The 17,396-nt window shown below is 39.1% G+C and overlaps 1 protein-coding gene across 1 annotated transcript; it reads right to left on the reverse strand.

The window, feature by feature from the left end:
* Window positions 1-232: 232 nt before the first annotated feature.
* prkcda (protein kinase C, delta a) lies at window positions 233-15,619 on the reverse strand. Its single transcript, XM_005943943.3, has 18 exons — window positions 15,402-15,619; window positions 12,782-12,911; window positions 12,439-12,638; window positions 12,291-12,357; window positions 11,831-11,984; window positions 10,732-10,763; window positions 9,834-9,919; window positions 9,112-9,241; window positions 8,655-8,755; window positions 7,565-7,661; window positions 7,261-7,391; window positions 6,720-6,893; window positions 6,522-6,613; window positions 3,521-3,583; window positions 2,580-2,718; window positions 2,272-2,460; window positions 1,310-1,438; window positions 233-1,220 (listed from the first exon to the last, which is right to left on the reverse strand). The coding sequence occupies exons 2-18, from the start codon at window positions 12,888-12,890 to the stop codon at window positions 1,062-1,064; spliced, it is 2,052 nt and encodes a 683-aa protein (XP_005944005.1). The 5' UTR covers window positions 12,891-12,911; window positions 15,402-15,619; the 3' UTR covers window positions 233-1,061.
* Window positions 15,620-17,396: the final 1,777 nt, after the last annotated feature.

Below are 17,396 nucleotides of genomic sequence, written 5' to 3' on the forward strand. Positions count from 1 at the left end.
CGACTGATACTGATTCTTGTTTTGGTTTGTTTATGAATCAAATTTAATCAAAGGATAATGGGTTGTTGATCAGATCCAAAACGCTTTTAAGTGAAAAGCCTTCAAAATTTTAATTTGATTTATATAAAGATTATATTGCTTTAGATCGTCTCCAGTCCAGCTCCTGAAAGTCAATTTGTTTAAAACCTTTTCTATTACGTGCACTTCAAAATCACACAAAAGGAGCACAGACTTGGGAGTTTATGTTTTTTTTAATCATATGGGAAATATGGAGACAGTAAAAAAAAATACATCCTTTGCAAACCAATATACATGTTAACAACAATATACATAAATATTATATACAGCATTTAAGTGGCTCACCAATTAGTCATTTCACTACTCTTTTTGTACCCATGGCTGCACTCATTGCACCTCCATCCACAAAACAGAACTTTTCTGTACAGCTGAAAACAGCTGGAGCATTAAAGTTTGATCATTACATGGCACTGTTCAGTCAACTTTACAACCACAAGTTCTTCTTAGTCAAAGGCAAGAAGTTGGATGTTTGAAATTATAACATTCATATTTAAGCCACAATGCTAAGATTGATGGATTTTTCATGGTCTCAAATCTCTAAACATGCAGTCACCTCATTCACAAATACGACCTATATCTGAAGCATGAAGTAAAATTAGTTCCTGTAGCCTTTTTCCTCCATTTCATATTTTCTATCCCCAGTGGAGATGATTTTCAACATGAAAGGGAAACATGATGGCAGCAGATGGTAGCAATGACGTCAAGTGGAATGTAAGGATTTTTCAGACTCCCACTCCCACAGTATATTATTACTCACACAGGTCTTCATAACCTATACAAATAATAAGCATGCACATAAATGAAACATCCACATATATATATATACAGTACACGGGCCGTTTGTTGTTTGATCGTACCCAAGAATAGTTTGTGCTTAAAATAAGGTGAAACAAATACTGATTGTGAAACAGCTTGCTCATCTGCAAGCAGGCAAACTGTTCCATAAACATGAGGAGAGTAACATGAGTCTGACATGGATGACATCATTTTTCTAAAAGATGCTCCATCTTGGGGTTCATGAATGAAAACCCAGCAAATGCCGACTGGTCCATGGAATCTATGAAGTTCTTATCACTGTAGGAAAGACGAGCCTTCTCGCTGAGGAACTCCCGGTCAAAGTTGCTGCAGTCATTCGGCGCTTTCTGGAAGTTTCCACAAACAAATCTCAACAAAATGTAGTCATAGTACAAGAGCTACAATTTTTAAATCCTCAGTGACGTGTGTGACGTACCACTTTGGGTTTGAAGGGGGGCTCAACCTCTCTCATTTCCAATGCCTGCCAGTTAATGCTCTTGAAAAAGGGGTGTAACCGGATATTACCCACAATTCCTATCCTGCGAGTTGGGTCTCTCTCAAACAACTGCAGGGAAGGAAGGTGAGAAAGGTTGCATAAGGAATATATGTGATCATGTGTCAAACACAAAGGATTTTCAGTTAAATGGACTGATTATGTTCTCAGACCGTACCAGCCAGGGACTGAACTTGGTGCTTAATGTTCCCTCCACTCAAGTGCATCAACAAGCTAATTTTTTTACCGTCATTTCCTACTCCACAGACAATCTAAGTTATTCAGGTCAGGACTCTGCGAGGTCTTACAACTGGCAGAGTAACTGCAGGTGGAGTAGACCATATTAACAATGGATATGTTGCACTAAGTGTGACAATTAGAACTTGTCCAAATACTTTTTGTTAATATTTGGAGGGCTTTTGGATGCTCCCTCAAAAGAAAGGCTGATTTCATTTCACTAAACCTCAAGCAAAGCTTTAGCTCAGGCAGGCCCACAAAGGCAAGTCTTGGAACAATCCCAGCAGACTAGCTGATCCCAGTATTAGCCCACACCAGCAGAGGACTAAGCTCAGTTACCCTAAAACCCTTTCAAATGGTTATTTCATATAGGTTATGAAATGTAAGCTGCTTTTTCTTGCCCACTGTTTCTGTCCATCTGCAAGCTGCTTCTTTTCATATTTCTGACTTGTTCAATGTCCAGTCTGTTGCCAGTGACACAAATACTAGTTTACCTAATACTTTGTGAAATAAACACATGAAACTCACTTGGATGAGTGATAAAACATTACTCCCACTGAAAACGCTACGTCCAGATGAACAGAGTCAACTTTTTGGGACTCATGGACATTTCGTGTCTGAACGCTTTTTGGGGTTATTATATTTAGTATTAAAGATATGATACAAACCCGCTCAAGCAGATCTTTCGACTCCTTGCTGATCCATCGGGGATAATGGGGAGTATCCATGCGAATGGACTCAAACAGCTCATCCTCATCATCTCCATGAAAAGGTGACTGACCAATCAGCATCTCATACAGCAACACCCCAAATGACCACCAGTCAACTGAGAATGAGTATTTCTGTCCCAGCAGAATCTAAAGTTAAACAAAAAATTATAAATAACAATTAAACCAGACAGACGTTTAAAAATTTTGTTTTTAACTGCAGATTTGATTATTTCAGCACAAGAGAGAATTTTGGAAGAAGACGGCACCTCTGGAGCGATGTAATCAGGAGTGCCGCAGAAAGTTGTGGCGCGATTGTCGCCAAATACATTCTCCTTGCACATGCCAAAGTCAGCAATCTTTATATGCCCATCGCAGTCCAGCATCACATTGTCTAACTTAAGATCCCTGAAAATGAATAAAAAGTAGAACCAAGTTAGGATATAAACATGAGCTGTTGTGATGATAACGTTTTAGAAAACTATTTTGTGTTTGTTAGAACAGAATTTACCACACAAATAACAACTTACAATAAAAGGTTAAATAAACTTTTAAGGGGATTAATATTTGATTACAGATGCATTTGCACTTTGAACTGTGAGATTTTTTACACACTACTATTCGCTACACAAAGCAGCAGTTTTGTAAAATGCAGTAATTATATGAGTTTCTTTGAGGATATTGAATTTTTACTATACTTATAGGTGATTTCACTATAATTAAAAAAAACAAAATTATGCAGAGATATGAAAGGTCTTTGAGATATGCAGTCCAATTGAGTGGTCTACTGTTTCTATGTTCATTTACTAGACATTTTGTAACAGTTATCTTAGTTTTGTGTTGTCCTGAAATGTCAGGAGTCTGGTTTTCTCAGTGTAACAAATAAACACATTTACATTTTCCTCTTCCCAAAATCTTTTTAAAAAATTTTAAATCACATTTTTGTACTGCATCCAAGTCCACAGTTTTCATAACAGCCCTTGCTCAATGCATGCCACACAATAATAATTAAACTTTCAGGGGAAAAAAGTGTCAAAAATGCGTGGGATTACCTAACTAAACAAGATTGGAGACTTTGCAAATTCATTTTCTCATTACACTTGCAACTGAAATCATTGGCGCATTAAAAAACAACAACAAAATAATGTAAAGAAAACAGATTTTTAAGTGTATTTTATATTCATGTGAAATTCCTATTCTGTGCTCTGACCTGTAGATGATGCCTTTGGAATGTAAAAACTGAAGACCACAAATGATCTCGGCAGAGTAGAACCTGGCAAGACAAAGGAGTCAGAGACAGAAATATCAGACACTCATCTCTGATGGAAAGCTACAGGCCTGTGCGGAGCTATCTCAGTACATAGCTGGCAGCTTAACACTGGTGTAACTGCAGACTCATTTCAGTGTACACCTGAATTATTGAAGAGGACATTTGTATGGAGTAGGAGACAGGTGAATAACACTCTCATAATGTGAAACCCAAGAGCTGCTGCGAGCCGAATGATTAGCCTATCGCTGGCCTGCTTCTCTTGTCATCTGTGTCGAGTGAAACAACCAGGTCCGGAGAGCACACAAAGCCATCTCTCCAGCCCAGTTCCTGCACAGTGACACTAAATGACCTGCTGAACAGGACTGAATAGACTGTCAATATCTCTCACTTAACATCATTAGAAATGCAGTCCTCATAGAATAGGAGTCAGACAGTGCAGGCATATGTACAAGAACGTCTCAACCTGGATCACGAAGAACAAAACAAAAACACACAGTTGTAAGAGGATACCTCGATATGCATGCAAACTGAAGGAAAGTTGAAATGGTGCATGAAACTAGTCTTTGTCAGGTTAGCAGCAGCCTTTGTGGTGGCAACGAGCTTAACTGAGACTCTGCAGTTCAGTCACTGCCAAAGGAAAAATGTTGCATAACCAGATCCAGCACATGCCTTATATTCTGTGACAGCCTGTGCAGTAATATACAACACGAAAGTTTAGACACATTAATCTTGTGTGTCATCAAGTTTACAGAAACTATTCTATTGTAAATAAGTCACCAGAAGATTATGTATATTGCAGGTACTAGACGACTTCCTGACTGGCATGGCGGTGGAAGTGCAGGTTGATGGAAGAATACTGCTTTGTCTTTTTCACAACAATAATGAGCATTCCTACAGAAATAAGAGGAAATGCCACTGGAGGAACAGATAGATAAGAAAATGAAAGGAGGGGATCAAAGCCATATCTCACCTCTAACAGTGCAGGAAATTATGTTAATGGAATGAGATTGACAAGGAAATGAGCCTAATGAGTGTGCAGTTACGTTTTACAGAGACATAGCAACAGGGTATATTTCAGATCCCTTGATTACCATCAACCGCTTTCAGACAGTTCGGGTGAACAGGAATAAATCCAAGCGTAATAAATAAAGATGTGGATGATTTGCCACTTCTATTAACAACAGATGGTGCCACCCTTGTCACATTACTGTGAAGGAACGCTTCTGCAGCCCACATATTTAACATGGGGCTACTTCCACACTATATACCCACAGACTTTTCACATGCCAGATTGGCTGTTGTTTACATCGCGCTCTCCAGCAAACTGGCAACTCCGTGTGACATCATCCACACTTGCATTGAGACTACGGACTATGCATCCCAGTGATTTCTTGTAGTCCTGTGTTGTGTTAGGCTTGAGGGATTTTACAACTCGCCAGTATTAGAGCTGTTACAAAATAATTTCCCTGCAGAGAATATTAAAGTCCTTATTTTAATCCATCCATCCTCATTTGTTTAACACTTTAAATGTGTATAAATGCATCATCTACAAGCATCCTATTTTTTTTTTTTTTAGTTTAAACAACCAACCTGCTCCAGCATGGCTATAACAGGCAATGTTATAGTCATGGTGGAGCTATGCTGTTTGTCAGCAAGATAGGCAAAACTACCAAAGTTAACTTACATAAAGTGCACTGCATAAAAAAGCAACAGCTCATAGCATGAGCTTGCTGCTCTTACTGATATTACCATTCAGTCTTCAAAAACAATGCATGGTTAACACCACAGACTGTAAGCATACATTTAAATTAAAGCAAATTTGTTTAATTAATTTACTGCTTTGCTGGAATTGACTTCAATTCGGTCTTATGAACCACAGAATTTCTGCTGTCTTGTTGAGGCATGTTTGTTTTAAGCATTAACATAAAAAAAGATGCAAACACGTAAAGGAATGAATAGTAGGGAAATAAAATAGCGCACTCTCTCTCTCACTCACTGAGGATAAATTACCCAGAGTGAATACAGTCACTGAGTGAGGAGAATTCTAGAGGATGCCAACAAAGGATCAGGTGTCAGTGTTTGCAAAGTACAAAATTACTCCTGTCATCTCAAAGGTACTGGACACAGCCGCTGATTTAACTACAGGAGATGTAAGATCAGTGACTAAGCACAACGGTTAGAAAGCAGAACATGAAGCATTTCAGTGGTTTATAAGAAAAAATCCAGCGAATGCATTCAGTCTTAAAACCCGACTGTACACTCTTTGTATTTTTCTGCTACATACAGCCAAATTCTGTCAAAAATCTTCAGCCAAAACATTACTTTTCAAAAGATTTCTGCACTCAGTGAATTAAATTTATAACTGACTAAAAAGCAAGAATTTCATCGGTTCTAAACACCACATAACATGATTATTACTCTCATATTAATCTCTCTGAATCCTTAGAACTTGCTAAGAAATGTCAGCAGGTTTGTAAAAGTGTAATTTATTTAAAAAAAGTAAAAGTTTAGTTGGCAGTCAAGGTGCCACCAGATTTTGGATTCATAACGCTTTATTTCACCAGCTTGCGATTGTTTTTCTCTGGAGAGATTCCCATAGTGTGATGAGAAGTGGGTGTAGTAACTGATATCTCCCCATACACAAACATTAAGAGCTGTTCACTCCTTACAAGGCCTGTCTTCTAAAGAACAGGAGCTAATAGATGCCAGCATTGCCCCAGTCCTTCAGACTTTATACATCATATAAAAGAAAACAAGATGCAGGCTAAAAAAGTGACAAAGAGACAATAAACATATGCTCATCTTTACAAGTATCTTCTGTAAGTGTGAGTCTCTGGGCAGCTAGACAAGCATGTGAACACTGAGTAATGATGGCAGGGATTGTGTTTCCACTGAGTAACGTACAGTATGTCATGATGGCTGTGTGACAGGTGGAACTCACGTGGCTCTGTAGAGCTCAAAGCGCCCTTTTTCCTGAATGTGAAACATCAAGTCACCTCCATTCAGATACTCCATCACAAAGAACAGATGCTCCTAGAGAAACATTTCATTTTTTACTATTAAAGGCACAACGATGTAATGTAATGTAACTACTGATGCAGAATAAAATACAGCCATTAATGACATGGAGGGGAAGTACCTTGGTCTGAAAGGTGGAGTAAAGGTGTGTGAGGAAGGGGTTTTCCCAGGCTAAAGCCAAGACTCTTTTCTCTACCATCGTGCACTCCACATCATCATCCATAAGCACTACATCTTTCTTCAGAGCTTTCACAGCAAAATACTCTCCACGCCCTTTCAGCTCTGCCAGCAGGACCTACAAAGAGAAGAGAAGAGAAGAGAAGAGAAGAGAAGAGCAGAGAAGAGAAGAGAAGAGAAGAGAGAGAGAAAGAGAAGAGAAGAGAAGAGAAGAGAGAGAAGAGAAGAGAAGAGAAAGAGAAGAGAAGAGAAGAGAAGAGAAGAGAAGAGAAGTATTAGTATTTTAATTCGCTGGTTGATGAAACACCCACAGTCCATGTAATAATTTCTATAAGAGGACTACAGCCTCCATTGTAATGATGACAGCTGATATGGGTTGACTTGAGTGTTGTTGGTTCACTTATTTATATTCTCTCTCTTTTTCTCTCTAGTTTTTAAGACAGCAGTCTCACAGTTCATTTCACACTGACGTCATTGCTCCATACCTTTCCAAAACTGCCTTTTCCTAAGACTTTGTGGAAGATGAAGTTGTCCATGTTGATCTTGGTTAAGTGGGTAAGACGAGACGGTACCCGTGGGATGGAACCTTCCCAAAGTTTGCCGTATGTCGACCCATCTAATGGACAAATACATTACCACACACAGAAATGACATATTTACACAATTATCTCAAACCTTTGCATATTTTCTGCAGTTTTTATTTGCATAGCATTTGCTATCAGTACAGAACTTTAACTTTCTGCTTGAATGTTTGGAGGAAAAAGCACCAACAAATAAAGCCTCACTCACCATTGATCTCAAGTCCAGCAAGTTTATTCACTTCGTCATAGATTCCAATATCCGGGAGATTAGGCAGATTTGGATCTGAACGGCGAGTGGATGATTTCTGATGGAAAAAAGGAAGAAAAATAAACACATAAACAAAAAATAAACATGAAGAACTCAAACAACTGTTTCCTAACAATGGTCGACTAACAGCCGTGGTACATTTGAGTCAAAAACTTGTTTGATTCTTCTCTCTTTAACTGTCTTCAAAACTAAATAGATTTTGGGTTGACCGACAGGCCTGTAAATACAGAACAGAATGAGTCAGGCGTTTAGCACAGAAGGGCAGGAAAATTAGGTCAACACACACCAGTAACTTCGAGTTTCACATTCAAGTGAAACAAATAAGATACTTCTTTGCTAGTTAGTTATTATTAATCAGCTTGTTATCTTTCCACTTCAGGCTTTCCACTTCAGGTAAGAAGCCTGAAGTGGAAAGTTTGGGTAAACAAAGAAAGTTGATAACTGTTATCATGACACCCATTATCTCTATAACCAGTTTTAGGTTTTGTTGAGCCAACAAACACAAGCATCTCTGTGTACTGGCAACATTGCAAGCTAAGTGCCTAGATTTGATTTCAGATCTATTTGAATCTTCTCTATCCTTTCAAAACAAACATTTACACATTATGATAAATAATGTAAATACTTCAAGAATTTAAATGCTATTTCATTTCTTAAATGATGATAAAATATAGAGATGTAGTTATAAGGCTTAAGTATTCATTTTATTCAGAAAGTTTATAAAGTTATAAAGAAATTTGCTGCTAATATGTTTACTAATATTTCTGGAAAACATCCAAATAAGTGCCACTACATAGAAAACAGAACAGCAACAACCAGTTTTTAAATAATCTTTTTTATATAAAACTGAATAAAGTGCTTATCTATATTTGTTATTCATTATCATTCGGAGTCACAAAATCTCCAAGAGCAAAGTCGCGTTAGTAGAATGACACCTGAGTCACACTTCTTTCTCATTGTAATGTCATCCATCTTGATGTGGACTTGAATACCAAAAGATACAATCCACTGAATGACTCACTGAACTCACCTGACTGACTTGTGTGAGGGCTTCGGCTAGTAGTTTCTGATTGATACCACAAAGGTTGGCTACTTTGTCCTGACACTTGTGATGGACATTCATGGCGCAGTCTGCAAAGAGAAAAAACAAGTCTGCACTGAAAAAAATTATTCTTGGCCCCCATAAATATGAAGCAATAACTTTGAGTAAAATAAATATGAAATATATAAAACTGAAGGGTTATTTATTAAAATAGTCATTAAGGAAAATATGCTTAGGATAAACTAAATGTATTTCAATAAATTTAATTTGACCAAATCCATTAAATTTAATGTTTTACATGTTTTACATGTAAAAAATACACAGAAAATTTACTTTTATTTAAGTTGCTTAAAGTCAACATTTTAGGCGTAAATATTTTTTTAGTCTGTAGAGTACAGAAGCACACGCTCCTGTAACCATCCAGTCAATCATGTCTCTGCTGTACCTTCACACTTCAGGCCTTGCTTGACCAGACCCCACAGAAGGCTTCCACAGTGGTCACAGAAGGTGGGACTCATGTAGTTGTTGATCTTGAAACGATGCGGCATGTCGATTTTAAATCGCTCCTTCTGGAACTTTGGGCACGGAGAAGATTCATCATTGCTATGTATGACCAAAGGACTCACGCTCACAGGCCTGTAACATCTAGCTTTCCTGCGCACCTTCCTCATCCTTTTTTTCCCCCTTGTCTTCTTCTTCCCTCTCTAACTTCAATGTGTCAAAAGTCACTACAGCACTGTGTAAAAAAAAATCTCAGAGATTACAACTTGTGGGCCAGATCTGTCCCTGCTAGTTGAATTTAAAGTATTTCCCTAAGACCACACCCCATCTGTTAGTCCCACAATGTGTGGGGGTGCAGTGCTCATTCCTGTCACTGCTATCTAGGTTAGCTGGACTTTGATTATCCCCTAATATTGATGGACATTGAAAAATGCTTCACTGGAAGTGGAAACTAACAGGTATGTGCCTTTGTGTTAAACCCTGACCGAACTATACACTTTAATTTGATAAACGAATCATTGTTGATTTGCTAAGGAGGAATACATCAAAATCGTAAATCACAGAGGAAAAAAAAGCCCACACTAAACTGACTATTGTGCACTAATTGGGACACATATGGCGAACACTAACAGTACATGGTGTACAGAAGCAATGTGTGTTACACACCACAGTATCCCGACTGTTGGCAGCAGTACCAGTACATCTGCCGATGATTTTGTCTATACATTTCTTGTGGATGGCTGCATTACATTCTGAGAAAAAGAAACGATATAGCAGATTAATACTTTAGTTTTTAAGCTGTACACACACATGCTTTCATAAACACAAAGCAGTGATTTTGAATAAAATTCAGCGAAAATATGTCAAATTAAATTTATTTATATAATTAATCTTGCAGGAAAATGGTAGTCCACTACATTTCTTTTGACCAGACTCCTTTAAATCTATCATTTTACCTTGTAAAAAAAAATTACATGGAAATATTTCAGCAATCAGCATATTTTTGAGTGCATAACGGTAAAAGAAATGAATATGTACATTTCACAGTTTGCTTTTATGGTTAAGTAGACATTTTTTATGTTTAACATCTCAGCCATTCTCACTCCCGAGATGTGATATACTCACGATATGTTAAGTCCCGAGACATTCCTGAGGAACGCGAAAGCATAAGAACGTGTATTATGCTACGCGCCTGGTTATAGATGAATTCCAGTAGAATGCCGGTAATACACATTCCAGCCATGTATTCCAGCCCTAACCATAAACTTATCCCGAACCTTAACCAGCACTTTGATGACATTAGATAGTGTTTTCTAAAGCAACTTAAGTAAAATGAACGTACATGTGTAGATTCATTTCAAACGGTTCTCATGTTTTCTCATGTTTCCTCATTTTTCCGATCTCATAATATAGGGACGTGTTGGGTGCCGGAAGCGTAATATACAGACGATTTGTCACCTAGCGTAAAATGTAACGCTTTGGGAGTGAGAACGTGTTGAACATCTATGTTGCTGTTTTAGCTATAACACAATGTATTGAGATTTTTTTAATGAAGTACACTTACGTCTGCATTTATAGCCTTGCTTGTTGAGTCCCCTGTGTGAGACAAAGACAGGCTTTGTGAATGATTTCCCAGTTTATCACTCAAAAGCAATAAGGAACAGGTACTGCATTGCATACACTTTCTAACTTGTAAATTCTATCTTAACTGTGTGGTAACGATGGTGATTAAGTCTCATTAAGGTTAAAACACTTCATAGGAACAGGCCCTGATTTGCTACTCTACCTAAGAATATTAAAGTGCATAACACAAGTAACATAACCTCCCAAAAGCACAAGTCTCCTACCTTTAGGGTAATCTTAGAGCTACACTAACAATCCCTCTTCCATCAAGTAGAGTGAGTAAGTACAGATGTGTGAGGAAGGGGTTAGTGGTAGTACTTTATTTCTGAACTTCATTTAACTAACGTGGCAACAGCAATCATTGAGAAAGCTAATGGTAACAAGGATGTGTGGAGCTCAGTAAGATGGAAATGTACCAGCGGGTGGTCAATAATGGGCTTAAACGAGATGTTGGGATGTATATTTATCATTTCCTAATCTGAAATAAGATAAAGTGAAGTCAGATAAGATAGGATGCCTCCTATATTTAGACTTTACTTCTGTAGAATCAATTTGGGAAAATAATGTTAGGCTTATCTAATATTAGGCCTAAAATAGTAAATTTCTGTAATGTGGCTCCAAATAAAGTATGTAGTTTTGTGTATCTTTTTGCACAAAATTTCCAATTTCATCAAAATGTGCTTCATATCAGATAACTGGACAACTAAAGTCTTCAAAGGAAAACATGAGCATTCTATATATAACATCAAGAAAATGGGTCATCAAAGTCTTGGGTCATGGTCTGGCAAACAAAAATAGTTATTGAGAGTTTCTGCCAAACTATGTCAGGGGATTGTCCTCACTTCTTTTTTAATTAGAGAGCTCATATTTCCAGGGACTGTTCACATTAAAAGTGTCACATACAAAACAGTGATCTAGAAAAAGAATTACACTCTTAATCAGAAATAAGTCTGCTAATACTAAATATCCACAAGTTCCTGAACACTAGATTCTCAATATCCTGTTTCCTAATTTGATGAAAGTTTTAGACGGGCACTGACCAGACAAATTCTCTGCACACAGAGCAGAAAGTGGGCTGTCTGAAGAAAGTTGCAATGAACTCATGGTTCTTGATGAAGTGTATTTTGGCCTGCTTTATGGCCCCGCGTCTACGGTTCAGAGTAGGAGCTTCCTCCTTCACAGGCTGCTTGCTCTCTTCCAAATAAAGAGAGAAAAACAAGTCAGTCATATACAACACTGCGACAGAAAAAGAGAGGTCATATTACAGATTTGTTACAGACTGATAGCCTTATGATTATAGTAGGGAATCACACGTTAAAGTGTGTGTAAGGACTACATTAAATTAGCAGCTGAAAACCAAGTTAGATGACTGGTGTGGGTGAGGGGGATACCCCTCTAACTGTCTTTGAAGGGGCTGCAAAACATACTTAAATAAAAGAAAGTGCATAGAAAAGAAAAGAAAAATAAATAATATAAAAATATAAAGTAATTTAATCTCACCTGCATCTGCATCCTCCAGAAAATACTGCACTGCCATCATTACTTTTCCTGAAGGATGGAGATCCACCTGAACACAAAATATAAGTACAGTTAAACAGGATCCTGACATTTTGCTCTTAAAGACAAAGGACAGTGTGTAATGACTTACCCAGAATTCAGCACGCCCGTTGGCTTTCTTGCAGCGCTCAGCAAGGACAGACACACCGACAGACACTTCAGCCAGCGGCTCCTCCGCTGTCTTCATCAGCAGTACCTCGAGCACACGACCTTCATAGATGTGTGCATCAAAAGTGGACTTCCAGGCTGGGTACATGGTGGGTTTACGCTGAACCAGGGTCTTCCCTCTTTCTGAGAAGCAGGTGGGCAGATAGAGGAAGTAGAAAAAATATTTTTGGCATGTTTTCAATTTAAACAAAATAAGATAACATAATTTGTGTTTGTTGTTTAAGCAGAAGTAGAGACTTCTGCAAAAGACAAAAAAATGATCTCACCAGTTGTCAAGGCTTCCTTCATCTTGATAGCACAGAAGGGTGGGTCAGTCAGAGGAGGCAGGATACCCAGGTCGTACGAGTTAAAGGCAATCCTCAAGAAAGGAGCCATGGTGACAAGTACCAGGATCGCCTGTTCTCAGACAAGAACAACCACAAATTTATTACTGTTAAAGTGCATCATCGCATTGTCTCAAAATATTGCAAAATGTCAAGCAATAGTGCTAAGTTCTATCTGAGCATTTTGACCCCAAACAAAAAAAAAAGACAGAAGAAAAGATAAGCGGTCTTTTTACTGGTATTTGAGAATTTCCTGTCACTAAGCGAGACACCTGCAATGAGCAAAATTTGCCTCTGGCTGCAGCACAAATTTGTATTTTGCTTTCTCTCACTGCAAGATTTACTCTGACTCAATTTTTTATGGTGGACTGGCTATTACTCCAAATGACTGCTTGTTGGAAGCAAGGTACGCACACATTTAGTACATGACCTGAATTTTATGTCATGTATATATTTTCCATATTTTTCCTAACTGAAGAGAAAAAAATCATTCACTTTTTTACCTACAGAGGAAATACCTGAATAACTGGATTTCTTTTGCATTAGAAGTGAAATTCCAGTGGTGACACATAATGAGCGATCAATGTCCCCCTTTGTGCTGGGTGCTTGTTACCTCACGCATGATTTGCTGCTTGCATAACTCCACAAGTGTTGCAGACAGTGCCACAACTTTTCTCTATAACAACCCAAACACCACTAGTTTCAATATGTGCAATACATTAGGTAACTCCTGTTAACTGTTACACCCATGGAGTCTTTAATTATTATTTTCTTATTGCCACTGATACACATTTAAAATGTGAGCACAAAGTCACATTTGTTTGGTTCCTTATCACTATGTGTGCAGTTTCTGACAGGTTGCAGCTGCAACACCAGAGGTGTTTCCTAGCACTACAAAGTCAGAGCTAGTCTCAACATGTCACTGATCCAAATGCATGCTGTGCTCCAAAGAAAGCCTAGCTGCTATCACAAGCCTGAAACTGTAACCGCCTACACTCAGACTCAGAAAAGTAAGACGGAATAAAAGATGCAGGCAAGTAAAAAAGCATGCAACCATTTTCACTCACGTACTGCTGCTGGGAGCTGTGATGCCAGGGCTTTTGGGAGTTAATCAACAGCAGGCATGCTGTGTGTTTCAGGCCAATAGTGATTGATTTCCCAACCAGCTGTGAGCAGTTTCAAATTGTCCTGTCTAGTTACCTCCCCAGCATACTGTAACTGGTAAACATCCTCTAGAAGCTTGTTATTCAACTTTATGTTGTCTACTTCCTAATGTCTGACCTAACAAACCACACAATTACTGATTTCTGTTATTATTGCTTAATAATTGTATCAAAAACCATTACACGCTGTTCATTCACAAAGGCAATGTGGTAAAATCATTACAAAAAATAAACCCCTGAGCACTGAAACATAATTTGATGGCTGTACTCTCCTCTGAACCTTTGCTTAATTTAAAGTTCAATTAAAATTTTAATTTTCTTCCACACAGAAGAATACTAACATCGCTTTTACTGACTGAAATGGTAACATAATACCTGATTCTGAGAGCCTGACTGTGTTTCATCGTGGTATGGAAAAGAGCCTTTCTTCCTCGACGTAATTACCCCCTCATAAACACTTTTGAACGCCTCATGTGATCGCGCAGAACACCTAAACCATTGCTGAGGTTGACACAGGTCCTATCTAGATTTGAGTCTTGCGCATAATGAAAAACTAAACTCTGACGGTCACATTCACCGAGAATCAGTCAGTGCATCTGATTCTCTCTTTATTCTCTAAAGGATGTGGTCGATTGTCAGTTGGCTGAACGCAGATGTCACCTCACGTCTGACTCAGACAGCAGCTTGCAGCCAGATTGTCTTAATGACAAGTAAATAACTGTTCCTTCTCCCTTTTCTCCCTTTTCTTCTTTTTATCTTTACTCCTCCATCCTTGCTGTCCAGACCTGCTCACATTCCTCCTCATCCCTGGTGATATTATGTCACTTAACGGATTCCACATAAGCAGAATTACCGACATACTGCATGCAGTTACTGGCAACCCGACTGTGTTAAGACAGGGCCGCAGATGCTTGCAGATGTTCCAGTCCAAAGGGGTGGTGGGTATAGATCAGTAGGTCGCGATAATTCACCTGTCAGTACATTTTGTGACCCCGTAGCGTCAGCAAGTGTGACGGGGTCACGGATTCCTGTGCACTGTTTCACTGAAGCAGCTCCAGTCGCTACTCGGAAAAGTTGTCAGGGGTTATTATTTTAACCAAAACAGCTGTGTAGTGCCAGCTGCCTTGTTGACTTTTCATAGAAATGAAACGTGTCTGGCTAAACTTTCACTGCGCTACAACAGCTAACGCTTTCAGCGAGGAAGAAAAACTGTAACCAGTTAGCCAGGGTTTAGCGTTACTCGCCTCACCCTCACAGTGAGGTTTTCCAAAGGATGAAAGAAGCAGACGAAGCGGTACTGTTTTCTGTAACTTTCTGTAAAGTTTAGACGTAAAACCCGTACTCTGCTACTAAAAACCCACTCGACTGAAGCCTGAAAAGGATTGTAATGGCAGACTCACCTTGTCCTGCAAACCAGGCGGTTGTTCTCGACGAAAGTTGCTCTTTTTCTTCCTCTAGTGTTTTTTTTCTCTCTGTGATTCCGTCGATTGAGGAAGTGTGGCGCGCGCTCGCAGCGCAGGGGCTTTCTTTGCAAGCTGTGACGTTTACCTGGTATGCACACAAACACACACACAGACACACACACTCACTCCCCCCTCTCTCTCTCTCTTTCAGACACACAGACTCACACAGGGTAGTCTGTGAAGCGGTGGCGGGGCACTGTACACTTAGCTGCCCTCATTGAATTTAGGGCCGTGCCACTTACCATAATACTTTTTTTCTTTTTTTTCTCCCCCCTCAGGGGTGGGAGTATTCCCTTAACACACACAAACACAGCACAGATGCAGGCAAATACACACACAGTCTATCACTTTTCAGTCACGCGTGTCACTTGACATGTAAGCCTGTTTGAAGTTGACGGGCGTGTTCGTCACAGCAGACCTGTTGATCATATATGAGGCTATATGAGTTATAAATATGAAAAAGCGACCCAACACATTATAACTGTGCATAAAGATCCGCATTGCTGGTGAGTATGCCCTAGATTACAGTATGTGGGGGAAGAGTCTTTTTTTTTCCACGTGAAGTGTTTGTGTGGCAGGGGGTGGGGTCACGTGGCTGGGACTGTAGGCTGCGGGGGTAGTTTTGAGGTTTGCGCTAGGTTTTGCTGGTGAGGAGGTGGCAGATTTGGCTCCGGTACCAAGAAGGATCTTTTCTTGTTCTAAACAGGCACTCCAGATTATCCACACTCTTTATTTGTTTCATGCCTGTGTTCACCCCCACACATGCACACATAGATCTAAATAATTGTATGTCAGCACAAGTAAAGGGGGATTTAAGCCCAAGTTGGTATTCATCGTCATCTGATTAGAGGCAGCTATAGAACATACTGGCTGATTGAGGGCCTAATTCCTCCAGGATGAGTCATAGTTCAATGACTGGGAGCAATAAGTAATTGCTGCTCTGTGTGAAAAGGGAAGGAAAAAAAACCTGGACAGGAGCAGGCTGGCAGGGCACAGGTGTGCCGGTGTCCCCCTCACTTCTCTGTGGATTTACATAACAAGCAGATTCTGACTCATGGTAGACACAGGAAGTCTGCAGACTAGGTGTGTGCACTAACGGCTTCAATGCTCACCGACTCTTCTGACTCTCACTGAGGCACCCTCAAAGCTCAAGAAACCCTGTTATTCTGTTCTTTTTCCAGCACACGCATGCACACATACACACACTGTGATGATCCACCAGTGGTATCATAGGCTGGAGAACAGGCGGATGTTAAATTGAGCCTGCAGAGATGGAAGAGAGAATGATCATCTACATAGAAACTCCTTATGCATGCAGATGATGCATATGGCTATGTGGCTCTGTGGGCTAGGAAGCTAAGGAAGAGGCTTCGTCATTTGAAGCTGAGGTTTCTTTCATGGGTTTTAGTGCATACTCAGTTGTGAGTTTATTATTTAAATGTTTATTATGGTCAACTACAGGTGTAAGGCTTTTTTTTTTAAATTATTTTGGCCGTCAGGTTATTCAAAGCTGCTTCTTTTGTTGCTGTAAATAGAGGATACATTTGAATTTTAAATTTAGAAAAGATTATTTTCTCTATTTTGTACAATTCAAAAAATCAAATGTAAAAAGGCACATCATAACTGCTGATTTAAGCAGAATAGCATCAGCTATAAAATAGGAAGAAAAAAATTTGGGGGTGCCTGACAGTTGCAGATAAAGACTGTGTGATGAATTAGTTTCATGCATAATGCTAGAGAGACACAGCAGCATCTCCCGATTGCTCTGTGGAAAAGACATTTAGAGCATTTCCATTTACAAGTATTAGGATAAACAGATCGTTTCCCATGTTTAAGGGATAAGTGTGTAACATCAGCTTTCTTGCTTTTGTGGCGGAAACTCCACCACAACTTGACTTTGTGAATTAACACAGTTAATGTTATTAAATCTGT

The sequence above is a fragment of the Haplochromis burtoni genome, unplaced genomic scaffold (genome assembly GCF_018398535.1).
Source record: "Haplochromis burtoni strain Fernald_Lab_line unplaced genomic scaffold, NCSU_Asbu1 Contig_177, whole genome shotgun sequence".
NCBI lineage: Eukaryota > Metazoa > Chordata > Actinopteri > Cichliformes > Cichlidae > Haplochromis > Haplochromis burtoni.